The 26,192-nt window shown below is 43.9% G+C and overlaps 1 protein-coding gene and 2 non-coding genes across 3 annotated transcripts; all 3 read right to left on the bottom strand.

The window, feature by feature from the left end:
• Positions 1-2,072: 2,072 nt before the first annotated feature.
• Positions 2,073-2,134, bottom strand: LOC128830723 (U7 small nuclear RNA). The gene has a single exon (XR_008443665.1). It is a non-coding gene; the product is annotated as a U7 small nuclear RNA (small nuclear RNA).
• Positions 2,135-7,274: 5,140 nt separating this feature from the next.
• LOC128830725 (U7 small nuclear RNA) lies at positions 7,275-7,335 on the bottom strand. The gene has a single exon (XR_008443666.1). It is a non-coding gene; the product is annotated as a U7 small nuclear RNA (small nuclear RNA).
• An 8,538-nt stretch (positions 7,336-15,873) lies between these two features.
• LOC128842810 (zinc finger protein 436-like) lies at positions 15,874-18,528 on the bottom strand. Its single transcript, XM_054039006.1, has 4 exons — positions 17,773-18,528; positions 17,007-17,120; positions 16,548-16,615; positions 15,874-16,268 (listed from the first exon to the last, which is right to left on the bottom strand). The coding sequence occupies exons 1-2, from the start codon at positions 18,439-18,441 to the stop codon at positions 17,094-17,096; spliced, it is 696 nt and encodes a 231-aa protein (XP_053894981.1). The 5' UTR covers positions 18,442-18,528; the 3' UTR covers positions 15,874-16,268; positions 16,548-16,615; positions 17,007-17,093.
• Between the last annotated feature and the right edge of the window lie 7,664 nt (positions 18,529-26,192).

Genomic DNA, 26,192 nt, shown 5'->3' with positions numbered 1-26,192 from the left:
AAATTAGCACCTGCTCCCATTGGAGGACATGGAATAAGCCACACGCCCTTTTAGGCAAAGCAGCTGGATGGTAGCCATGGAAAATAATCAGAATCAGAGACAAACTTTCCCAAACTATATGGGTTGGTAGGGAATGGTGTGCAGCTGGGTCTTCAAACCTGTGATCATCTTGAGGCAGATTTTTTTGTTTGTTTGTTTTAATGTGCATGAATGTTTTTAGGCTTGGCCTAGACTGGTGAGTCACTGCATTACAGCCATTGCTCAGCCTCTAGCTGTAGAGGCTGTGTCTGACCCCACCCCACAGAAAGGCAGGAGCAGCATCACAAGGACCCCTAGTACTTACCAAAAATCCATCCCAGTGATTGCTTGTGTGGAAGCACTTAGCTGGCTCCACTGTTCTCCTCCTGCCTGACACAGAGTCCTTGACTACGTTGCTGGGGGCAATGCCCTGAGGGCAAAGAAATTCACATTCCATTAAGACAACTGGGGAAATTAGCCCCTCACAGAGTTATTGTTTCAGGCAGTCTGCAGAGTCATCATTCCATTAGCGGTGTTTCTATATCCTGGGAAATTTCCCCAAATCTGGGAATTTGTGAGTAAAATGTTTCAACTTGGGAAATTGGGACTTTTCATTCAAACATTTTACTCACAAATTCCCAGATTTGGGGAAATTTCACAGGATATAGAAGCACTGTAAAAAATTTTATCTGGGAATTTTTCACCAGAGTTGGGAAATTTTTAGCACTAGGTTGGGAAAAGTTGGCATCACGATATAGAAGCACTGTCCATTAGTTACACCAGGATCATGTTGTGACGTTATTGATATAATCTGGGACCATATAGAACATGGTTGCAACCAAAGTCTTGTAGTGGTACCAAATCTTGTATAAAAGGGGGTCAAACGAGGTGTCTAAGACAAGGTTGTGGACTGCTGGTTATAATTATGCTGTCTATATGTGTGTATCAGTTTTGTAGTTGAAGTTATGAATATTGGCTTTATACTGTCTGTACTTCAAACTTATGCTGTGCTTCTGGAAAATATCCCAGACAAGTTGATGTTAGCTCTGCCTAGCCTGCTGGATGGCCCATTAAGGACCATCAGCTATACAATTGACCCATTGAGAGAAGGCAAATACACCTTGCAACTCAGCAAAGTATGCAGGGACTGGCCCATGTGACTCCAGACTCCATTTTGCTGTAATTTTCCACAGTAAGAACAAAGAGGTGTTCTTACACCTGGAAAAGACTATAAAAGGCGGATGCCTTGTCTCCATCTTGTCTTCAATTCTCCTTCATACCTCTGGAGGAACTTTGCTACAAACTGAAGCTCTGAACAAAGGACTGATGACCGATCCCAGCTGGGGATGTATTCCAGAGATTTGATTTTGAACCTGCAGTTTATTTCATCACTGATACAAGAACTTTACCATTACTGTATGTAATTGATTCCATTTAACCCATTCTAGCTCTCATCTATATCTTTTTCCTCTTATGAATAAACCTTTAGATTTTAGATTCTAAAGGATTGGCAACAGCATGATTTGTGGGTAAGATCTGATTTGTATATTGACCTGGGTCTGGGGCTTGATCCTTTGGGATCAGGAGAACCTTTTTCCTTTTAATGGGGTATTGATTTTCATAAACATTTGTCCCCATAACAAGTAGCACTGGTGGTGATACTGGGAAACTGGAGTGTCTAAGGGAATTGCTTGTGTGACTTGTGGTTAGCCAGTGGGGGGAGACCAAAGTCCTCTTTGACTGGCTGGTTTGGTTAGCCTTAGAGGTGGAAAAACCCCAGCCTAGGGCTGTAACTGCCCTGTTTTAAGCAATTTGTCCTGAATTGGCACACTCAGATGGGTCTTGCCAGAACTGCATTGTTACACATGTCTCCCAAGATTTCTTTACAGCTATAAGTACTAGAAACTTACCTTAGAAAAGAATGAACAGTGAGATACCAAGGACCTTCTCCCCATATACCTCCCCAACAGAGACTAATTTAAAAAGACAGAGCCACAACACAAGAAAACAAAGACACCCCAGAACAGCAATTATTTTCTTTCAAAGTAACCAAATAAGGATCTTCTACAAAGGCAGAAAACCCTGTTAAACAAATACTAAAAGAGCTATAGCTACACAAATTACACCGCCCAGTGTGACTGCCCAAACCTGCATGATATCTACTAAGCTCAGGATGACTCGACTCCAGCTCTCCCTCTGTCTCTTCCCCCAACAGTAATTCAAACTGATGGATAACACTGGAAATTAAATAACGATATGATTAATTCTTAACAAGTATTTTCCCCAAAATAATGTCAAAAGGTGTATTTAATGGTCATCTGTGGTATGCAAATTAGCACTTGCTCCCATTGGAGGACACTGAATAAACCACAGCTCCTCCCAAACACAGGTGCTTGGTGGGAGGCTTTGGCGACATGGCACTTAACCTCCAAAATTAGAGGACTGGAAGGGAACCATTTGCAACTGGGGTCTTCATACATGTTATCATAAATATAAAGGGAAGAGTAACAACCTTTATGTATGCAGTAATATAAAATCCCTCTTGGCCAGAGGTACAGAATCCCCTTACCTGTTAATCAATTCAATTAACCTAGTTGGCACCTTACCAAAAGGACCAATGGGGAAAGAAGTTACGTTCAAATCTGTAGGGGAAGGTTTTTGTTTTGTCTCTCTGTGTGTTTCCTCCAGGTCAGCAAGGAATCAGGGCAGGGAAAATACACCTCCCAAAGCCATACCTGAACTAAGCATCTAAGTTACAAATTGTAAGTAATAGGAAGGAAATACGTTAGATTATCTTTTGTTTTAGCTTGTGAATTTTCCCTATGCTAAGAGAGAGGTTTATTCCTGTTTTTTTGTAACTTTAAAGTTTTGCCTAGAGTGGAACCCTCTGTGTTTTGAATCTTATTAACCTGTAAAATTACTTTCCATCCTGACTTTACAGATGTGCTTCTTTTACTTTTTTCTTTATAATAAAGTTCTGTTTTTTAAGAATCTGATGGGTTTTTAGTCTCCTAAAAACCCAAAGGTCTGGTCTGTGCTCACCTTGTTAACCTATTTGGTTGGTATATTATTCTCAAGCCTTCCCAGGAAGGGGAGTGAAAAGGCTTGGGGGAATATTTTAGGGAAATGGGAACTCCAAATGGTCCTTTTCCTGAATTTTTGTCTAACTCACTTGGTGGTGGCAGCAGTACCCATCCAAGGACAAGGAAGAATTTGTGCCTTGGGGAAGTTTTTAACCTAAGCTGGTAGAAATAAGCTTAGGGGTCTTTCATGCAGGTCCCCACATCTGTACCCCAGAATTCAGAGTGGGGAGGACCCCCTGACACATGCATTCATTCATGAGTAGATAGACAAAGTAGCTTTTAATTGGACAAAAGACTTCAGGCCTGGTGATTCTCTGGATTACAGCCACTGCTGTAACTGAAGAAGTGCAACGGCTAGTGTTAACAAGCACTGCTGCTATTTACACTTCAAGATTTCAAAAAGGCATAAACTCCCCCAATGCAAATAGTGTCTTTTCCTGTCTCAGCTCCACTGAAGGCTGAGCATCAATGGTGGCAACTGAGCAAATCCACAGCTTTAGAGATTTTAATGTACTCCTCTCCAAACACAGACTTGGCCAGATAAAGGCAATCCTGGGCCCTGTAGTGGCCCAGCCCCATTCCTTGGCTTTCACACTTCTTCTCACAAAGAACAGAACTGTAAGGAAACCACCCCCCTTTTCCCCAGAAAGGCAGAAGTGGGGTGGGGCAAATTTCTGTCCCAAGGAGCAGCAACAGACCCTACCACACCCCACTTCATCCTTTCAGGAGCAGTAGGAATGGTTGCAGGGGTCCTCTCAGACTCCATCGTGCAGAGAGATAGGAACAGTATCACAGGAGCCCCGGTACTTAATCACAAATCCATCCCAGTGGCTGCCTGTACGGAAGGACTTACCTTGCTCTGCTTTTCTCCAGGTGGGCTGGTGTTGGCTGGGGGCAAAGAAATTCACACACCATTGAGACAATTGAGGAAATTCACCCCACACAGAGCTATTGTTCCAGGCAGTCTGCAGACTCATCAGCATCAGTTACACTAGGGTCACATTTTCAAGGGTTTCTTTAGATCCAGGAATCTAGAAACATATTTGAAAAGAAAAGAAAAAGGTGAGATAGCAATGGCCTTTCTGGCCACATAGAGCCCACCTGTAAGCTTATGCCCAAATAAATTTGTTAGTCTCTAAGATACCACAAGGACTCCTTGTTGTTTTATCCTTACATCAGTTACACCAGGATCATGTCTCCAAAGCTGTCTTCAAAATCACAAGTGCTAAAATCTTATTTTACAAAAAACGGAAAGGTGAGATTCCAAGGATCTCTCTCCCCACATACAGCTCACCAGTCCAACACCAATGGTGGCAACTGAGCAATGGTCCACACGCTCTAGAAACTTCCTTTAAAAAGAAAAGAAAAAAGTGAGATAGCAATGGCCTTTCTGGCCACATACAGCCCACCTGCCACAATGAATTAATTAGCTCCTTACAAGTCAAAACTCAGCATTATTTGGGTGCCTCCAGACACCTCTTCAGAGATTGATACTGCTTCTACTTCTTTGGCTTTTGCCCTAGCACAGATCTTACGTTGTATTTTTCTTCTTAACCTTACCACCTCACTCCCCACCAAACAACAATCTGAAAGACCCTAGAGGGAAAACTCCTAGCCTTTAGTCAGACTCAACTTTGGTAACCAACAAACAGCAAATCACTGAGCAGATTACATTCCTTTCATAATTCACAGATACAAATTAAACCAAACATCTAAACAGCAGAAACAGAAAAATCAGCAATAACCATCTTTCAAACTAGCCAAATGAAGATATCTGACACTAAGTCCCCGGCCCAAATCCAACAAAAAATCCCTTTAAAAACATTAAAGAAGCTGTAATTAAACAAACAATGCTGCCCAGAGTAATTGCACCAAAACTAGAAGATATGTGCTAATATCAAGGAGACTTTTCTTTCGCTCTTACCAACAGTATTGTCAACCCTAGAGATAACAGTAGAGATACTATAGCAATGACCAGATTTATACTTAAAAAGACTTTACTCAGATATAATGGCAAACATTCATCCTTATGGTCCTATTTGATATGCAAATTAGCACCTGCTCCCATTGGAGGAAACAGAATAAGCCATGCCCCCTTTTATGCAAAGGGGGCTGGGTGGTAGTTATGGAGAATAATCAGAATCAGAGATCCGCTGCTTTACAGCCATTGTTGTAACAGTGCAAGCACTAGTGTTGATAGGCACTATTAATTGCAGTTTTAACCAGTCGTTTAAACAAGAAGAGAATACTGTTTACTTAAATATTTTTGTATATTTTTGAAATCAATATATTTGAAAATGTCAATTACAACACAGAATACAAAGTGTACAGTGCTCACTTTATATTATTATTTTTGATTACATCAGTATGTCCTCTGGAATGGTGGCCAAAGCATGAAGGGACATACAAATGTTTAGCACATGTGGCACATAAATAACTTGCAATGCCAGCTACAGAAGTGCCATGTGAGTGCCTGTTCTCACTTTCAGGTGACATTGTAAATAAGAAGTGGGCAGCGTTATCTCCCGTAAATGTAAACAAACTTGTTTGTCTTAATGACTGGCTGAACAAGAAATAGGACTGAGTGGACTGGTAGGTTCAAAAGTTTTACAGTGTTTTGTTTTTGAGTGCAGTTATGTAACAAAAAAAATTCTACATTTGTAAATAGCACTTTCACGAGAAAGAGATTGTCTTTTTTACAGTGCTAATATTTGTAATAAAAAATAATATAAAGTGAGCACTGTGCACTTTGTATTCTGTGTTGTAATTTAAATCAATATATTTGAAAATAAGAAAAACATCCACATTTTTTTATAATACATTTCAATTGGTATTCTATTGTTGTGTAACAGTGCAATTAAAATTCTGCTTAATCACGATTATTTTTTTTTAATTGAGTTAATATTTTTTAAGTTAATGCTTGAGTTAACTGCACTTAATTGACAGCCCTAATTGGGAAAGCTCACCTTGAGGTTTCAAAAAGCAAATACCCAGTCTAGAGAAGCCCTTCTAATGGCTGGTGATGGTGATGGTGCTAGTGACCTCAGCCCAGTGAGAGGAACTGCCATGAACACATTATAGGGATCCAAACTAAAGAGGAGAAGCTGGAATCCCCCACTCCATCACCAAGTGCTTTCGTTCCTGACTCTATCTCAGAGTGAATTAATCTGCTGCTGCTCCCTGTACACCCACCCACAGCCATGACCCGATTAAGACAATCTGGGGCCCCACTTTGGCCTTTCCCCATCCTCTGGCTCTTACGCTCTGGCCCCACTTGGAATAATATTGGAAGAAGGTCCTCTCCTCCACCCGGAGAGGTGGTGACATGGGACCACTTTCTCACCAAAGCATGGCAGCAGACACACATATATACCTGCAGTCCTTTCAGTAGCAGCACCCTAAAGGCTCAAACAGCAGAAGGCAAATAATCAGAACTCCAAATCCAATATTTTTATATAATCATGATTTTAAAGCCCATCTCATGATTTTTGGTGCACCTGACTCATGATTTGGGGTTGGCAATACTCAGCAAGAGTAGCAGCAGGGGTCCTTTCTGACCTCACCTCACAAAGAGGCAGAACCGCATCACAGTACTTCCCAAACATCCATCCCAGTAACTGCTTGTGTGGAAGCACTTGGCCTGCTCCTCTCTCCTTCTGCCTCACACAGAGTCCTTGGCCCAGCTCATGTTGGTAATGCCTTGAGAGCAAAGAAATTCACATGCAATTAAGACAATTGAGGAATGTTACCCCTCGCAGAGCTATTGTTTCAGGCAGTCTGCAGAGTATCATTATATCAGTTACACCAGGGTCATGTCTCCAAAGCTGTCTTCAAAATCACAAATACTAAAACCTTACTTTACAAAAAAACTGAAAGATGAGATTCTAAGGACCTCTCTCCTCACATATAGTACACCTGTCCAACACACCTTTTCAGAGGTTAAGACTGCTCCTATTTTTCTAAGTTGTTCCATATCTGCTCCTTCCCTACAGCCAAAAGCCTGAACTAAAAAATCTCTAAGACTTAGATTAACCACCACTAACTCATAGATCAGATCACACCATACTGCTCTTTCAAGTCAGAGACCAACTTAAAAAAAAAAAAACATACACAACACTAAAAAACAAAGACCCTCCCCAGAACAACAATTCTTTTCTTTCAAACTAACCAAATAAGGGTCTTCTACAAATGTAGAAAACCCTGTTAAACAAATACTAAAAGAGCTATAGTAACACAAATTACCCTGCCCAGAGTGACTGCCCAAACCTGGATGATATCTACTAAGCTCAGGGTGACTTGACTCCATCTTTCCCTCTCTTTCTCCCCCCAACAGTAGTTCAAACTGATGGATAACACTGGAAATTAAATAACAACGTGATTCATTCTTAACAAGTATTTCCCCAAAAATAATGTCAAAAGGCATATTTAATGGTTCCCTGTGGTATGCAAATTAGGACTTGCTCCCATTTGAGGACCCTGAATAAGAAACAGCTCCTCCCAAATATAAGTGCTTAGTGGGGGGCCTTGGAGACATAACCCTGAACCTCCAAAATCAGAGACAAACTTTACCGAAGTATGAGGAATGGAAGGGAACCATTTACAACTGGGGGTTTTCATACTTGCATTCATTCATGAATAGATAGACAAAGGAGCTTTTAACTAGACAAAAGATTTCAGGCCTGGCCTAGGCTGGTGATTCTCTGGATTGCAGCCACTGCTGTAGCTGTAGAAATGCAAATGCTAGAGTTAACAGGCACAGCTGTTATTTCAGCAGTTTTCAAACTGTGGGTCAAGATCCCAAAGTGGGTTGCAACCCCGTTTTAATGGGGTCACCAGGGCAGGCATTAGACTTGCCGTGGTACGGGGCCGAAGCCCGAGCCCCACCACCTGTGGCCAAACCCCAAAGGCTGCAGCCCTGGGTGACAGAGCTCAGGCTTTGGTTTCAGCCCTGGGCAGCGTGGCTGAAGCACATGGGCTTTGACTTTGGCTCTGACCAAGGTGGCAGGCTTTAGCTTTGGTCCCCAACCTGGGGCAGCAGGGCTCAGGCGTTGGTCCCTCTCCCTGAGGTCATGTAGTAATTTTTGTTGTCAGAAGGGGGTGATGGTGCAATGAAGTTTGAGAACCACTGTGGTATTTGCACCTCAAGGTTTTTTTAAAATGCATTAATTCCCCCATTGCAAATAGTGTCTTTTCTGTCTCGGCTCCACTGAAGGCTGAGCACCAATGGTGGCAACTGAGCAAATCCACAGCGTTAGAGAATTAACGTACTCCTCCCCAAACACAGACTTGGCCAGATAAAGGCAATCCTGGGCCCTGTAGTGGTCCAGCCCCATTCCTCAGCCTTCATACTCTGGTTGTACTCACACAAAGAACAGAACTGGAAGGAAACCACCCCCCTTTTCCCCACCAGAAAGGCAGCAATGCCATGGGGCAAATTTCTGTCCCAAGGAGCGGCAACAGACCCCGCCCCACCCCACCTCACCCTTTCAGGAGCAGCAGGAATGGTTGCAGGGGTCCTCTCTTAGCAGGGCCGGCTCCAGCTTTTTTGCCTCCCCAAGTGGCGAAAAATAGGGAAAAAGGAAAAAAAAGAAAAACTTGATTGAGCTGCTGCTGAAGTGCCGCCGAAGAGGAGTGAAGCACCCGCCGCCGAACTGCTGCTGCCGCCGACCCGGACATGCTGCTCCAACAACAGATGGTCTGCTGCCCCTTTCTATTGGCCGCCCCAGGCACCTGCTTCCTTTGCTGGTGCCTGGAGCTGGCCCTGTCTCTCAGACCCCATCCTGCAGAGAGACAGGAACAGGATCACAGGGAGCCACAAATCCATCCCAGTGGCTGCCTGTGCAGAAGGACTTACCCTGCTCTGCTCTTCTCCAGGTGGGCTGGTGTTGGCAGGGGGCAAAGAAATTCACACATCATTGAGACAATTGAGGAAATTCACCCCTCACAGAGCTATTGTTCCAGGCAGTCTGCATCGGTTACACCAGGGTCACATTTTCAAGGGTTTCTTTAGATCCATTAGCTCTAGAAACTTTCTTTAAAAAGAAAAGAAAAAAAGTGAGATAGCAATGGCCTTTCTGGCCACATACAGCCCACCTGCCACAATGAATTATTTAGCTCCTTACAAGTCAAAACTCAGCAATATTTGGGTTCCCCAGACATCTCTTCTTGATGCTGCCTCTACTGCTTTGGTGCTAGCACAGACCTTGCATTGTACTTTTCTTCCTAACTCTACCACCTCACTCCCCACCAAACAACAATCCGAAAGACCTTAGAGATAAAACTCCTAGGCTTTAGTCAGATTCAAGATTGGTAACCAAGCAACAGCAAATCAGAGAGCAGATTACATTCCTTTCATAATTCACAGATACAAATTAAACCAAACATCTAAACAACAGAAAAATCAGCAATAACCATCTCTCAAAGCAGCCAAATTAAGATATCTGACACGAGTCCCCAGCCCAATCCTGACAGAAAAAACCCTTTAAAAACATTAAGATCTCTAATTACACAAACTATGCTTCCCAGAGTAACTGTACCAAAAGTAGAACATATACATTAATATCAAGGAGACTTTCTTTCGCTCTTACCAACAGGATTTTTAACCCTAGAGATAACAGTAGAGATACCATAGCAATGACCAGATTTATACGTAACAAGATTTTCCTCAGATATAATGACAGACATGCATCCTTACTGATCCTATTTGATATGCAAATTAGCACCGGCTCCCATTGGAGGAAAGTGAATAAGCCATGCCCCCTTTTATGCAAAGCAGCTTGGTGGCAGCTATGGGGAATAATCAGAATCAGAGACAAGTTTTCCCAAACTATAGGGGCTGGAAGGGGATGGTTTACGGCTGGGGTTTTCAAACTTGCCATCATCTTCAGGAAGAAAAAAAAGGAGCGAAGGCAAAGAAGGTGGGCCAGGACTTGTTTCTTCTCCAGACTCTCGGAGACCAGAGGAAGGGACAGTATCTCAGGGAGGAGGGGCAGTGACCCGGTTAAGGTTGGATGAAAGACTGCTTGTGTTTATTTTGAACTTTATGTTATTAAAATCAGACCCCAGGAAGAGCTGTTATTGAGGAACCAAGAGGGGAAGCTGAGGCAGGCCACCGCAGAGCCACCCCTGGCCACTTATGTAAATGAGCCCACCGGTATCCATCATCTCATGGGTTCTGCCCTGAGCTCCCCAAATCCTGTTTGTGATAGTACTTGTGGTGGAGGCACTCCTGTTTGCCAGGTTGTCTCTAATTCCCACCATATTTGCCAAAGGGGAGACCCCTTCTCCAGCCTTTGGGGGCAGGAATTCCCCCAGTAATGATTTCAACAGGCAGATTGACTCTAGCACTGTTGCCACCCACCTAGTGGGTAGGGACATACTCACAACAACCATTAAAGGGGCCATCACTGGTAAATTGCTTCAAAGGAGACCCATGGGAGCCTAAAGTAACAAACCCCAGACACCCAACCAGCAGGAAAGCTCTAACTCAACTGATAACACTCTCCAAATTGCCTCTCCAGCCTGTGCCCCAGATTAATGGTCTCTTCTCCCCTTTGTGTGGGTGACTGATACCTGACTGCTGTGGGATCTTGTACCTAGGCGTCCTGGTCTTATTGGTCACCAAGTCTCTGTCCTTGTAGCCCATGTGCTGGGCAGGGCTTCTCCTCTCAAGGGATAAACCTGTCAGCCTGAAAGACTGGAGTGAATGTGCTGCAGCTGCTCTCAGATCCAGGCCTAAGACTCCTTCTCTGCAGTCACCCAGTGTTTGTTTGCCAGCTGACTCTATGGATATGTCTATGTCTACTGCCATTTGATTGCAGCAATGTAGGCATACCTGCACAAGCTTTAATTTAGTAAGCACAGGTAAAAATAGCAGTGAAGATCCAGCGGCGTGGGCTTCAGCGCATGCTGTCCAAGCTTGCCTGGTCCCCCTGAGTATGTACGCTCGTTGCTGGCCTGATGCAAGGGTTTTGGAGGGGAGAAGTGGAATAAGACTGAGATAAACCAGCTGGTGCTATCTTAGCATTCCCAGTCTCATTGTGTTGTCTAAGCAAGGAAAAACCTCTGAAGAATACGAAAGGGATTTATCTCAGGCTTCTGAATAGTCCTAGTGCTCGGAGCCTCAGGACTGATTCTTTTCTTATGATTCTTTAACCAACAAATAGGGGCAGAACATTTCCCCTGCTTTGCAGCCTCATATTCATTATTATGTATATTACAGTAGTAATAGGGGCTCCAACTTTAAAAGAAGAGACACATGGGCTTATGTCTGGGTCTCCCAGAATCTGTCTCTAGCTTTTGAAATAGTACAAGGAACTGGGGGCTTGATGAAGAGCTCTTATAAGGAAGTTTCCTTTAGAAGTTTCTCCCCTTAACTCTGGCAATCTCTGGTTAAGATTAAGGTGCTGGTGTCAGGAGAGTAGAGTCCAGTAATCCAAATGTCCCCATCTTCTTACAAATGTGAAGGGGGGGAAAAGGGCACCTGTATGGCCTTCATCCTATATATCTTACTCTTCTTCCAAGATTAATAGTCTGAGTCCTTTTAATATCTACTCATGTGAGACCTTACCTTCCAATCACCACTTCGATGAATCTAATCAGTCCTGCTGTCCTTCTCTGTTACATTTCTGTTGCTGCTCTCTTTTTGATGATGAAGAATTCAAACACAGTACACGAGGTGAGGATATACTGTCAATATTAATAGAGGCATGAAGAGGAATTCTATGCCTGCAGGACTTCTCCAATAATGGAACCTTTCATTGTCCCCAAGAGATCTCGAAGAAATTTGACATTCACCCAGAGAACAACTGTTTTCCTTGGGATTCCTTAAGAGGATGTTCCAGAGCACTTTTTAAACATGACATCTGAAATCAGACTCTAACACCAAGGATTAAGCAACACAGAATATTGAAGAAAGAGTTCTTATTGCATCTGAGTAGACATTGCAAACTTAACACCACAAACTAAAGTGTTATGAAAAATACCAAACTATTGGGTGTAGGATCTGGGCATCTGTGACATTCCCCTCTGGTGTTATCCGGACCGGTGATCTGCTAGGTTACTCCAATCCTTGACTCTGGGAGCCAGCCTTACCTTGCTCTGCTGTGAGAACCCCCACTCCTGGGCTGTTCATGCACAGCCTCCGGCATGTAAGCTGTTCCTTGGATTGTGCAACCGAATGACACTAGCCAATATCTCCGGTCCCAGACACAAATCTAGGAACCTCCTTCTTGCAGTGTCCAGCTATGCCCCCTGGACGCTACAAGCTTATATGAGTTTGTCAATTTAACAAAGAAATAGTTATGTACCAGGCTTGTTATGGCAAGGAGAGTCTCTGATACGCTATAAACCAAACACACTGCTTCAGGTAGAATAAACAAACAGATTTATTAACTATAAAGATAGATTTTAAGTGATTATAAGTCAAAACATAACAAGTTAGATTTGGTCAAATGAAATAAAATTACAACACATTCTAAGCTGATCTTAACACTTTCAGTGTCCTTACAAACTTAGATGCTTCTCACCACAGGCTGGCTGGTTGCTCTTCAGCCAAGCTCTCCCCTTTGATCAGCGCTTCAGTCGCATGGTGCGGTGTCCGTAGATGTAGGTGGAAGAGAGAGAGAGAGCATGGCAAATGTCTCTCCCTTTTATCATGTCCATTCTTCCCTCTTGGCTTCCCACTCCTCCCCCGCCACCCTTCAGAGTCAGGTGAGCATTACCTCATCGCAGTTCCAAACTGACCAAAGGAAGGAGGGTGACTCCCTGGAGAGTCTAACAGATTCTTTTGTTGCGGCCTAGGCCAGTGCCTTTTGTTCTTGTGAGGCTGAGCTGGGTTTGTCTCATACCTGCCCTGATGAGGTGTGAACTGCCTCTCTGCTCTTGGAGAGTTTTTGTCTGAGCTTGCCTTAAGCCATGAGGATACATTTTCAGCCTCATAACTATATACATGAAATTATAACCTATAACATTACTATAACCTTACTGTAACAATTACTATAACATCACTATAACAACCATGCTCAGTGCATCATGAGCCTTCCAAAGACACCCAACATGACAAACTTTGCATTGGATACCACACAATCATTTTATAAAGATGAACATGGGGGTGTAGGGTGTCACCGCATCTAATGGCAACCAAAAGCCTAGGAGCGATTATAGTCAGGATATATGGACACTTTCAAGGCCTTAATCACAGTAATCAAGATGTTTAAAATAGTCTTCCCCTTTTATTTCATTATGTTCCACTCTCCTGATACCCAAGCTAATTATGAACACAGCACCCAGCTATTTCCCCTTCAAAACAAACACCACACTTGTAGAGATATGTTTGTAGAATATTATACTTTAGAGACGCTCCCTCATAATGGACAGTATTATGGACATAGGAATTTGGAGATGTGCTCTGGAGGCAGTGGGGGTGGGGTTTGGGAACTCCGCAGAGCTGTGTGAAGCAGTTCACAAGTGCTGTCCAGTTTGTTTTATTAAAGTTTTAATATCTTTCTCATTCACTGGTTTGCAATTTAAGGAACTTCAAGATCGTGTCAGAAGTGCTGAATGAGAAGGAAACTGCAGTTATTTTGAAGTTAACTCCTGTGTTTGCAACTGAAAGCAGAGACAAAGGGAGAAACCAGAGAACACTTTAGAGACAGAGCTGCAAGCCTATGTAGATTTGATTGTAAAGTCAATTCCCACAGCTAACAGGAAACTGCAACAAATAAGAGAGGAAACGGAGCAAAACGAATCATTGGGAATCCTTCAAGAAGTGATAATTAAACCGTGGCCTGAAGAAATAAGCAGTTGCTGTCCAAGTATAAGAGAGTATTGGAACTGCAAACATGAGCTTACTGTGATAGGTGGGGTGATTTCCAAGGGCAGTAAGGTTGTAATTACAATGAGCCTCCATAAAGAAATTCTACAGAAGATCCACAAGGGTCATTTAGGAATTGAGAAGTGCAAACAACAAGCATGAGAGGTGCTGTGCGGGCCACGGATCAATCATGACATTACTCATGTGGTCAGAAACAGCTTTTCATGCTGAAATACAAGCCATGCCAACAGGCAGAGCCACTGAGACCTCATCCAGTTCCACAAAGGACTTATGAGGAGGTAGGCACGGATTTATTTACCTGGGAACCAAAGGATTATTTAAGAGTCACAGATTATTATTTCCTGCATCCAGACATTGGCACACTGCACAATACTAAGTCAGTGATAGCTGGCATGAAGGGAATCTTCTCCAAACATGGAATTCCAGATAAAGTGTTTAGCCATAATGGACTGCAACTTTCCAGGGCAGATTTTAGGCAATTTGCCATAGATAGGGATTTTCATCACAAAACATCAAATCCAAATTACCCCCAATCAAATGGATTTGTGGAAAGATGTATACAGACAGTAAAGAACCTTATGAAAAAGACCTTTGACAGTGGGGATGATTTGTATAAAGGATTACTGGTTTATCAAAGTACACCCCTGGAGAATGGCTTTTCTCCAGCTCTGATGTTAATAGGAAGAAGGATCAGATATAATTTACCAATTACTGAGAATGTACTGAAATCTCATAACCATGATACCATACAGAAGATGAAAGAAAATCAGAAGTGGAAGCAGAAATATTATTTTGACAAAAGGGCCCGTGATCTCCCATCTCTTAGCCCAGGTGATGGAGTGTGTCCAAGGAATCACACCTCTAATATTTGAGACCAAAGAGATACCATTAAAGAACAGCTGCATCCAAGGTCTTATGTAGACCAGACAGACCAGGGGGACACATTTCGACGTAATCAAAGGGATCTATGAGTAATCCCAGAAAGTTCCAACACATTGACAGTAGATGTGGATTCTGGCATTTCCCATCTGACTGATCCTTTATCATCAATGCACAAAGGAGAAACTGCCAACGAACAAGAGAACAACTCAGACTGTAATGAAAGGTTGATACTGAGAAGACCAGAACGGAAAAATAAATGTCCTGAAAGACCATAGAGACTTGCTAACCTGCCTGGGGAATGCGTATTTGAAGTGAGTGGTAAAAACTCAATCAAGAGTGATATGCTGGTAATCTCTCTTTACTAGGTAGGTGACACATTGGGTTTATGGAAATGTACTACATAGGTTGAAATGTAATGCATGTGTTATTAGATAGCTGTTAGCTATATATATATATGAGTTAATTCATTTCTCTTTAAGAGGGAAGATGTAGAGATATGTTTGTAGAAGATTATAATTTAGAGATGCTCCCTTATAAGGGACAGTATTATGAACATAGGAATTTGGAGATGTGCCCTGGATGCAGGAGGGTGGGTACACCGCATGGCTGTGTGCAGTTCACCACATTAGCTCTCCAATTTGTTTTATTAAAATTGTATTCTTTTCTCATTCACCGGTTTGTTATTTAATGAACCCCAAGATTGTTACAACCCCAATGATCCCTAAATGTTTGATCCCCCAGGACCCACATTGCTCTTCTGGCTCTACACACTCATCCCCTGATCTCTACAATGACTGCTCCTTTCAGCACCGTGTGCTTAGCATCCAGCTCCCTCACCTTCTGGTTTATACTTCCCATCCATCTCTCATCAATTCCAGGTGTTCCATTCTCACAACACACACTCCTCCTGGGGAAGGATTTTGCCAACAAAATGATCTCCAAAGGATCAATCACCTTAGCACATGCTCCTTCTCCTAATCACTGCCGCCCCACTTCCCTCACATGATGTAGTTTTTAATCTGTTTATTTTTGGCAGTGCCACACATTGCCCATGTGCCCCCATTAAGTGCAGCTCTCATTGATTTCTGTCCCATCTCTCATGCATTATTAATGTATCTTCCACAGGAATAAGTGGGCACACTCAGTCTGGGATAGGGTTTCACTCCCCCGTGGGTTCTCTGGTGTCGAGTGAGCGATGAATTCTGGCTGAAACTTTTCCAACACTGAGCACATGTATAGGGTTTCTTTCCTGGTGTGGATTCGCTGATGTTGAGTAAGATCTGATTTCCGACTAAAACTCTTCTTACAGTCAGAACATCTATATGGTCTCTCTCCCATTTGCGATCTCTGATGTTTAATAAGGTCTGCACACATGTTCAGTCTCTCTGTCTTGTGTATTCTCAGGGGAGAATTCTCCTCCTTATTTTCACTCAGGAAGACCTCATCATCTGCTGAAATAAAAATATATTTGATTTCTTTGGGGGGGGGAAACAATTTCAAACCCCAGAACTAAGAATGGCAAAGGATTTATCCCAAATCTAAAAATTATTTATGAGATTGATAATCAGGAACCAAATCTTTAGAGAAAGGATGGGGCCAATTCTGAAGCAAAGTAATGAATACCTAGGCCTGGTCTACACTCGGGGTGGAGGGGGGGGAATCAATTTAAGTTACGCAACTTCAGCTACGTGAATAATGTAGCTGAAGTCGACGTACTTAGATCTACTTACCGTGGTGTCTTCACTGCAGTAAGTCGATGGCTGATGTTCTCCTGTCGACTCCGCCTGCGTCTCTCGCCCTGGTGGAGAACCATAATCGATGGGAGAGCACTCGGCGGTCGATTTATCGTGTCTAGACTAGACGCGATAAATCGACCCCCGCTGGATTGATCGCTGCCTGTCGATCCAGTGGGTAACGTAGACAAGCCGTAAGGCTCATATCCTTAATGGTATTTAGATGCCTAATACCCATTGGACTAAAGGACTAAGCACAGGGCTAGCATCCAGGAATGCCTACATTCTAGTCATAACTCTGACACCAGTTCATTAAATGAATGTTCTTTGAACATGTGAAACACTATAATGGTCACCAAATATTATTACTGTATTAACTGATGGCTGTCTTGGAATTCCAGCATTATACTTTACTCATGGATCATTTCTCAGTTGGTTCAACAACTTAGTCTTCACCTGTCTGGGTAGCTTTCAGAACCTCTCTTTTTTTGGTGGCCTGGAGATCTGGAACACATGGCTCTTCCCCTCGTTCCGTCTGGGAGATCACATCAGGTTTGGGAACCAGAAATCCTATTCATGAGACAGAAAACAGTTTATGTCATGATATGTTAAATATTTGGGCAGAATTTATTAACCAAATGAAAACAATCATTCACCCAGTGAGATCACAGTCTCAAATGTCTCCCACATGACGCCCCTGTAGAGTTCTCTCTGCCTTTCATCCAAAAGTGCCCACTCTTCCTGGGTGAAATACACAGCCACTTCCTCGAATATCATCTGTATCTGAAACAGGAAGAGTTCCCTACTCAGCTGACAACCCTAATGGTCAGTCACTAGCTGGGTAGCAGAGGATAGAGCAGCATTAGGGAGCGTGAAAAGCATCCTGAGTGTAAGAGGCAGGATACACGAGGAAGGCATATATCTGCACAGGGTTCCCCTGAAAGCTTTGTGGGTTTGTTTTATGCAATGAAGGAGAGCGAGAAGCGGCAAAGAAAATAGAAGAGGGAAAGACTGCAAAAGACGGAGAGAGTCAGGGAGGTTTCTGGGCTCGTTTTGTTTAAGGAAGAGGGAATGAGGAAAAAATTGGAGAAAGGGAGAGAATTAAATTCTAAAGTGGCATAAATTAAATTCCTCCAACTGTTAAGAATTACCTACGTTAAGTATGCTTTTAAATGTCAAGTGGATGGTAAGAAGAATGTCAGCCCAGACCCTCAGGACTCACCATTTTCTGGTGCTGGATGAGTTGTGATTTCCGACCGAAGCTTTTCCCACACTTAGTGCATTTATAGGGATTCTCCTCCATGTGGACCCTCTGGTGACAAATAAGGTCTGAGCTCCAGGAGAAGCTTTTCTTACATTCAGGGCACTTATAGGGTCTCTGTCCTGTATGGATCCTCTGATGTTTAATAAGCATTGACCTGCAGCTAAGCCTTTGCCAACACTCAGTACAATCGTGGAGTTCCTCACCCATGTGGATTCTCTGATGTACAATCAGATCTGAGTTCTGACTAAATCTCTTCCCGCATTCAGCACATTTATGCTGTTTGTTCCCCGTGTGGATCCTCTCATGCTGAATGAGCGTTGAGCTCCGACTGAAGCTTTTCCCACATACTGCACATCTGAAGGGTTTCTCTCCAGTGTGGATTCTCTGATGCTGTGCAAGTGTTGAGTGTTTATTGAAGCTTTTCCCACATTCAGTGCATCTGTAGGGCCTCTCTCTCCTGTGGGTTTTCTGATGACGAATGAGTGTGGAGCTCAGAGTGAAGCCTTTTCCGCATTCCAGACATTTATAGGGTTTCTTTCCCATGTGGATACCCTGGTGCTGACTAAGTTTAGAGTTCTGAAGGAAGCTTTTCCCACACTCAGTACATTTATAAGGTTTTTCTCCCATGTGGAGTTTCTGGTGTGTAATAAGATTTGATCTCAGACAGAAGCTTTTCCCACATCCTATACACGTATTAGGACTCTCTCCCTGGGCAATGATGCTCTTGTGTCCCCCCAAACCTCTTTCATGGCGAACCAATTTATCCTGGTTCTTCCCTACAGAATTTCCCTCTTTCCTTTCTGACCTGCCCTGACTCTCAGAGATTTTTCCACAGTCAGGATTCTGGGCAATATCCCCTGCTGGTCTCCCAGCTAATGTCCAGTATGGTTCTGTCTTTTTGGGATCTTTCTGCTGAGGAGTGACCTCTTCAGTGATGATCCTATCATCTGCTAGAATAAAAATAAAATGAACTATCATTATTTTTAAGATTGAAAACCAAGATTTCAATCTTCTGCATCCCTTCCACACAGGGGATCAGTTCTGCTTCAAGATTCCCTCCGAGCACTCAGATAAAAGATGGATAAAGGGACCACTGATAGATGATAGCACTTTACAATACTGGTTAACTTGAGATGAGACAGACCTGAGAGACCACTGGGGATTTGTTGGAACTCCATGCATCAATGTCATCTAAGTCTAAGATAGCTACTGTACTAGAGTGATGCAAGACTGCATTTTTAAGGCTCTTTGACTGGACTTTTTGGCTAGCTGTCATTGTTGGAATTCCCCTCAGCAATCAGTCTCCTGGCTAGTGTCCTCTGGTTCTGATTCATATTATTCTGACCACCACATGGGAGCATTGAGTATATGCACCTGTTTCTCAAGGAAACATATCCTTTTGATCTAAGTCATAGGAAGGGAGACCGTATACAGTACTACAATGAGGGAGACCTTAAAAATGCATATAAATAATGAACATAAAATAAACTCTCACCAGTTCAGGTGCCTCTAAAGATGTCTCTTTTCTTGGAGTCTTGGGGAGTCAGGGCACCTGACTCTTGCCCTTGTTCCACCTGGGAGATCACATCAGGCTTGGAAATCATAAATCCTACTCATGAGGAAACAAAACAAGTGATAGCAAACATTATTAAATACCTGTAGAGTACTCACTACAAGCAATGACCTGTTATTTTAAAACTATCTCCTTTATGTGCTGGAGTGCCTGTTGGCTGAACAGACGGAGGATGTTTACAGAGCTCTTGTGGGAAAGCAAAACTTTTACGGTAGGAGATTCAGAGATATGCACACATATGGGGACTTGATGACTCAGCACAAGTATTAAGCTACTGGCACTTGATCATTTCTGTACTTGCAGATAAGTCAGAGACCCTTCTGAGAATGAAGCAAGAGCCAAGTAAGGGGAATAAATTATTTTGTATTACTACAAGCATGTACATGTAAATGCAAGCATTCTCCTTTCATAGAATGCTCTTAGCCTGGTAGGATTAGCACCACCACTGTGTTTCTGAATTTAGTATTTCACTGAAGGGACACAGTTTCTATCACACAGGATCTGGGAATGGTATAAATTCTTTCCCCGGAAACATAAGGAACCCAGGAAAGAACCCTGAGCAGAAGCCAGACTGGGCACTAAACAGACACAAAAGGTGCTATTACCTAGCAAGAGCTTGGTGTCACAATCCTCCTGCATGATATCCCTCCAGACACTGAAGGGATTTGTTTAGAAGTAGTGAGTCAGGTTAAGAATAGTTTTGTTGCTTTTGAGCATGCCCTTTCCACAGAAAACTCCCAGTTGGACATAACGTGACAGTTCATTGGAGTTACACCAATTGTGAAGGTATGCCTTTATTTGTGATGACCATTGCAGCAATAGTATCTTGCCTCATGACCACAAGGCTCAGTTATTGTGCTTCCCTCTTATCAGGGCTTCCATGTCATTTGCAGCTTGTTCGAACCACAGCAGCATCTGTGCTCATTGCTTTGAGCAACCAGGGCTGCTTTGCGTTCTTTATACTTGCTATGTCTAAGATGGTGAATTGACTAAGTATAAGCTTTTAACGGCAGGTCCTAGCTATATTTGTGACCTCATCTTTGAGCCTCATTCTGCTGCTTTCAGAGTAACAGCCGTGTTAGTCTGTATCCGCAAAAAGAAGAACAGGAGTACTTGTGGCACCTTAGAGACTAACAAATTTATTAGAGCATAAGCTTTCGTGGACTACAGCCCACTTCTTCGGATGCATATAGAATGGAACATATATTGAGGAGATATATATACACACATACAGAGAGCATAAACAGGTGGGAGTTGTCTTACTAACTCTGAGAGGCCAATTAATTAAGAGAAAAAAAAAAAAAAAAAAACTTTTGAAGTGATAATCAAGCTAGCCGAGTACAGACAGTGTGATAAGAAGTGTGAGAATACTTACAAGGGGAGATAGTTGACTATCTCCCCTTGTAAGTATTCTCACACTTCTTATCACACTGTCTGTACTCGGCTAGCTTGATTATCACTTCAAAAGTTTTTTTTTTTTTTTCTCTTAATTAATTGGCCTCTCAGAGTTAGTAAGACAACTCCCACCTGTTTATGCTCTCTGTATGTGTGTATATATATCTCCTCAATATATGTTCCATTCTATATGCATCCGAAGAAGTGGGCTGTAGTCCACGAAAGCTTATGCTCTAATAAATTTGTTAGTCTCTAAGGTGCCACAAGTACTCCTGTTCTTCATTCTGCTGCTTATCCATGTTCCACACAACCTGGCTTATAGGGATCCTACTGTGGCATCTTCACTTGGCAGCCGATCACACTTTTCTTAACGGTATGGAGCCATTTCCCCCCAGGAAATCCATCGCACCACACATTTAAAAGGTATCTACTTTCACTCTGGAACTGTTTTTCAGACTGTGCGTTGTTGGCCCCATATTTATTATTTTTTGCTGTCATTTGCCTCCTTTTTTTCTCTTGGATTCCTCAATTGCTTCAGTTTGACTTTTTCATTATTATTATATTTCTAAATGTTGTTATGTTCCACCAAGCTCCAGCTGCCTTGGCTGAGGGGGACATGTGTGTGTGGGGAGGGAGCGGGGACAATTTATATCTAAAATTCTTCTTTTAGTTTAAAATCGATTTGTTTATCACAAAAGACATTTTGTTCCTCTCTATCTCCTGTTAGCTGCCCCGGGCTTCCACACCCCGGCCCACATCAAGCTGCATAAACACACAGACCTTGTGCAGGTATGTTGCACCAGCTCCGCCCCTATCCCTAGAGCCTGCCTGTGCTGCTGAAAGCTATTCATGCTGCCCTGACACGGCCAGCTCCTTCCCTCTCTGTTCAGAGGTGGAATTATTGCTGGAGCTGTAGGCAGTGACCAGGGAATGGTTGTACTTTCAGGTGGCAGAGACATTCTACATCAAAGACAAGGGAACTCTTTGGGATGTAGAAAAGATCCTCTACCCAGAATCGAGACTTCCGCTCTCCCAGAAATGAGTATGAGGTAGCTCCAGTTCATCCAACCAGTGACAGCATCCAAGAAATCCTCCAGAAGAGAGACCAAACTTGCAGGATCCACAGGGCAATGTACATCATAAGCTGTGTATCATCAGCTGAGTGATGATACTCTTCCACCCAGATAGAATTTTGGTACATTTTTCAAATATATAGCAACAGAAGAGACTGGATTGCTCAAAGAAGGACACCACGTTACAAATCTTTCCATAAGGATGTAATTTTCCATTCCCAGTAACTGACTACTAACATTTAGGTATGTCTAGATCCTCTGGAGGGCAACTTCTCTTATGGCTTGATCCAGAGCCCACTGAAGTCAAAGGAAAGCCTCCACCTGATTTCAGCAGGCACTGGATCAGACCTTTAGTCAGCAAAGCAACTACCCGTGGTTAATCATATAAAAAGATACTAAAAAGTGCATCATGACCAAATTGGCCAACTGATCCTGTCCTATAATTAACAGCATGATCCTGATCAGCCTGGCCTCAGAACCGAAGGAAGCCCAGCACCAGACTGGAACCTGTTATGTCACCACTGGTGCCCAACCCCCAGACTAGAACCTGCTATGATGCTGGATAAATAGCTACCAGCTTCTCCATCTATCTCCTTCCCCAAAGATGGGACGGTAGAGACTGGGCAATATTTGGCGTTAAGCACTTCAACATCAAATAATGTTTTTTTAAGGAAGGGTTGAGCCTCTGCAGACTTACAGCTATTCCACACCCTCCCCTTACGAAGTCCGGTGTTGATGATGCTGGTGAATAAACGTGGGGGTGCAATGGAGCAGATTTTGGCGATACGTGATGTTTGGAAGAGGGTAGCTGCGGTCTTCAGGAGATATGGGTGGGTGTGGTAGGAGGCAATGTTTGTGAATGGTGTTTGGGGTAGAGTGCGTGATAGAGGGTGCTGTGGAGGACACGTGGTAGATAAAGATGAGCAGTGGGCAGGGTGTTTCCACTACTGGTTCTACCATTGCTGCAGAGAAAATAGCGCCTTCCTGGCATTTTCAAAACTTCCACTTGGTAGGACTAGCTAGTTCTTGGGGAATGTTTGGGCTTGGTGTACAGGTACACATTTTATTGGCATAACTATGTCAGTCAGGGTGTGTGTTTTTACCAACATAGTGATACCGATGCAACCTCTAGGGTGGACAGTTATACCAGTATAGTGGTGCCTTATACTGGTATAGTTATTCCCCTTCCCAAACAGGAATAAACGATACCAATATAAACACTTTTATATCAATACAAATGCATCCGCACTAGGGGAGTGGTACTGCTTTAGCCACACCCCTATAGTCAGAGCTGTACAACTTACTCCTATAGTCGAGCTCTTACTCACCAATCCCCTTCCTGAAATCCTGGCAGAGAGGGTCAGCTGTCACCATGTGTGCTGAGGATGCACACACCCATGTGCAGTGCCTGAATTATTTGTAACCCTTCTGCCCATCTAAGTTGGCAGCAACAAGGGCCGGGTTCTGTATCTAGGGGTTCCGTTTCAATAACACAATGCAAAACTGGCTCGAGCCCCCACCCAGTGACCTGGGACAATTACATACCACCCCCTGGGCACCTCCAAGAGGCAATACTTCCCCTCTCGCAAGCACGGAGTCTGAGTGTAGCAGAAAATGTTTAATAACATGAGGTAAACAACATCAGCATTAAATTGGAAAAACACCACAACTAGAGTTCTTAGACCAAACCATGAGCGAAGACCCACCCCAGCAAATTGGGCCGTGTCCTCTCCCGTTGGTTCTTGAAACCAGCGACCCAAGAATCGCCAAAGTCCCAAAAGTCCACCAATCCCAAAGTCTCTTGGGTCCAGCAACCCAAGAATCACAAAAGTCCCAAAAGTCCGACAACCCCCCCAAAGTCTCTGTCCATGATCAGTGCAGCCCCAGAGTTCAAAGGGGGGGGGTGAGCAGGGTGTTAAGGGGCACCTTACGTGATCCGAGGCCAACCCGCTGCTTCTCCGTGGGGTTCCACCACAGCCTTCACCACGAACTGCTCCACTCCACCCGCAGTCCCACTCCTGCCGTCCCACGAACTGCTCTGGCAGCTGCTCCGCTCCGCTCCGCTCACCGACCTGTGAGTCGCGCCGCTCCGCTCACCGACCTGTGAGCCGCTCCGCTCCGCTCACCAGCCGCTAAGCTAAGTTAGCTTAGCCATAGCTTCAGGCTCCCCCACTAGTTAACACAGCCTCAGTGATCTCTGCTCTTAAATAGCTTTAGCTCTTTTGTGATTTCAGCTCTTAGTGATTTCAGCTAGTAGGAGGGGAGCCCCAGTGCTGGTGCACTATTGGCCCAAAGTGAACTCAGCTCAGCAGTCTGTAACTAGACTCCTAAGGGAATCAAAGTTAACTCTGACATTCAACAGTGGAGAGAGGAGGTAGTGCAATTGGTGTTTCAACCCCCTCGGGGAGGGAGCCATACCATCAGATACAAATACCTGTCCCCATCTTCTCTCAATTCACTGCTTTTTGTAACCCATGCCCCTTGACAAGCAAATGCTACTTAGGTAATGGTGAATGACTCACTCAGTCCTTCTGTCATACAACAGTTCCACTGGCCTTGATTCACAGAATCAGGGTAACAAAACTTTATTCTTCCTGCCCCAATAACAGAGAAACTGGGGATCCCACACCAGCCAAAGTAACCACTTTGAGTTGCTGTGGTTTCATGCCAGGCGAGTGGGTGTGCCTATGCAAACAAGATCAGCCCCTGGAGTTCTTTTCCACACTCGCCATAATTCACCACCAGATGTCAGGGTAGAGCTCATCCTGACTCTGCTTACATCCTCCCCCCCAGCCGAAAATTCGTCGTCCCGACAAATCACACTCCCTATTATAACAACTCACTGGTTCCCTCCAAAGGGCCTCAGATAGCCCACTTTAGCTTCCACAAGCCTGTGTGCTAAACATATTGGTTCCTCACTAGTTACCCCAGGTGCATCATAAGTCAACCGTTTTACTGGTCTTATTACCCTGTCTCGTCTATTGAGAATCTCTGTTGCCGTGGTGGGCGGGACAGCCTCTTGAACGATGGATGGAGAGGTTTCCTTTGAGGGTCCCTCGGCTACTGGCATAGGCCCCTGCATGCCCAGGACATCCTCCACCTGTATGTCTCCACTGTCCAATAACCTGGGTGTATCATCACATGGGGGTCCCACCAGTGGCTCAGGGGTGTCAGGAATGGGCCTAAATACTTCTGCCATGGGGTTTAGGGTGGAAGAAGAGGAGCTCTCTTTTGATTCAGCCGATCGAGACTGAAATCTTGTCTCCATCCCAGGATACACCATGGTTGTGTCTTCCTCCTCAGACTCACTCTCAGATGTGCTGCATGGGGGTAGGTTAGCTGCAGGGGGCTGGCTGTCCACGTTGGAGGGCGGCTTTGGTCCAGCACCTTCGTTCTGCCCAGTTGCCCTGTTGTGGCCCATCTCATACGGGGTGCCTACCAATTCCCCCACAGGGAGCAAAAGGTTTCTATGCACTGTCTTTGTCTGCCCTCGACCCTCTTCAGGTTTGATCTTGTAGACCGGCAGGTCTCCTAGCTTTTCCATCACCAAGTAAGGTATTGCCTTTCATCTGTCGGCTATCTTGTGTTTGCCAGCAATACCCAAATTTCGCAGCAGAACTCTGTCCCCAGGCTGGAGTTCTTGCAGACGTACCCTAGCATCATATCGATGTTTGTTGCGGTCAGCGTTCTTCCGAGCCGCAGATGTAGCTAAGTGATAAGCATCCCGCAGCTTTTCTCTCAGTCGGGATACATATTGCTGATGAGTTTCATAGCTATCTCCATCCTCTGATACACCAAAGCACAGGTCTATGGGTAATCTTGGTTCTCGTCCAAACATTAAGAGATATGGGGTGACTCCTGTAGCATCATGCTTTGTGGCATTGTAGGCGTGCACCAGATATGCAACATGTTGGCTCCAGGTTGCTTTCTGCTCTGGTCGCAAAGTCCCCAACATATCTAATAGGGTTCGGTTGAACCTCTCTGGCTGAGGATCACCTTGCGGGTGATAAGGCGTTGTTCTAGACTTCTTAATTCCCGCTATCCTCAGCACCTCCTTCAGAAGATGACTCTCAAAGTCCCACCCCTGATCCGAGTGTATCCGGGCTGGAAATCCATAAACTGAGAAATATTTCTCCCACAGTACTCGAGCAACAGTGGTGGCCCTCTGATCACGCGTGGGATATGCCTGCGCATATCGTGTATAATGGTCAGTCACTACTAGAAAGTTCCCAATATTCCTCTTGTCTACTTCTAAAGACAAGAAATCGATGCATACCAGTTCCAAAGGTTTGGTGCTGGTGATGTTCTTGAGATATGCAGCCCTCGTGGGCAGAGTT

The sequence above is a fragment of the Malaclemys terrapin genome, chromosome 1, assembly GCF_027887155.1.
Source record: "Malaclemys terrapin pileata isolate rMalTer1 chromosome 1, rMalTer1.hap1, whole genome shotgun sequence".
Taxonomy (NCBI): domain Eukaryota; kingdom Metazoa; phylum Chordata; order Testudines; family Emydidae; genus Malaclemys; species Malaclemys terrapin.
The sequence above is the reverse complement of the archived record's forward strand: the minus strand, read 5'-3'. Positions and strand labels throughout refer to the sequence as shown.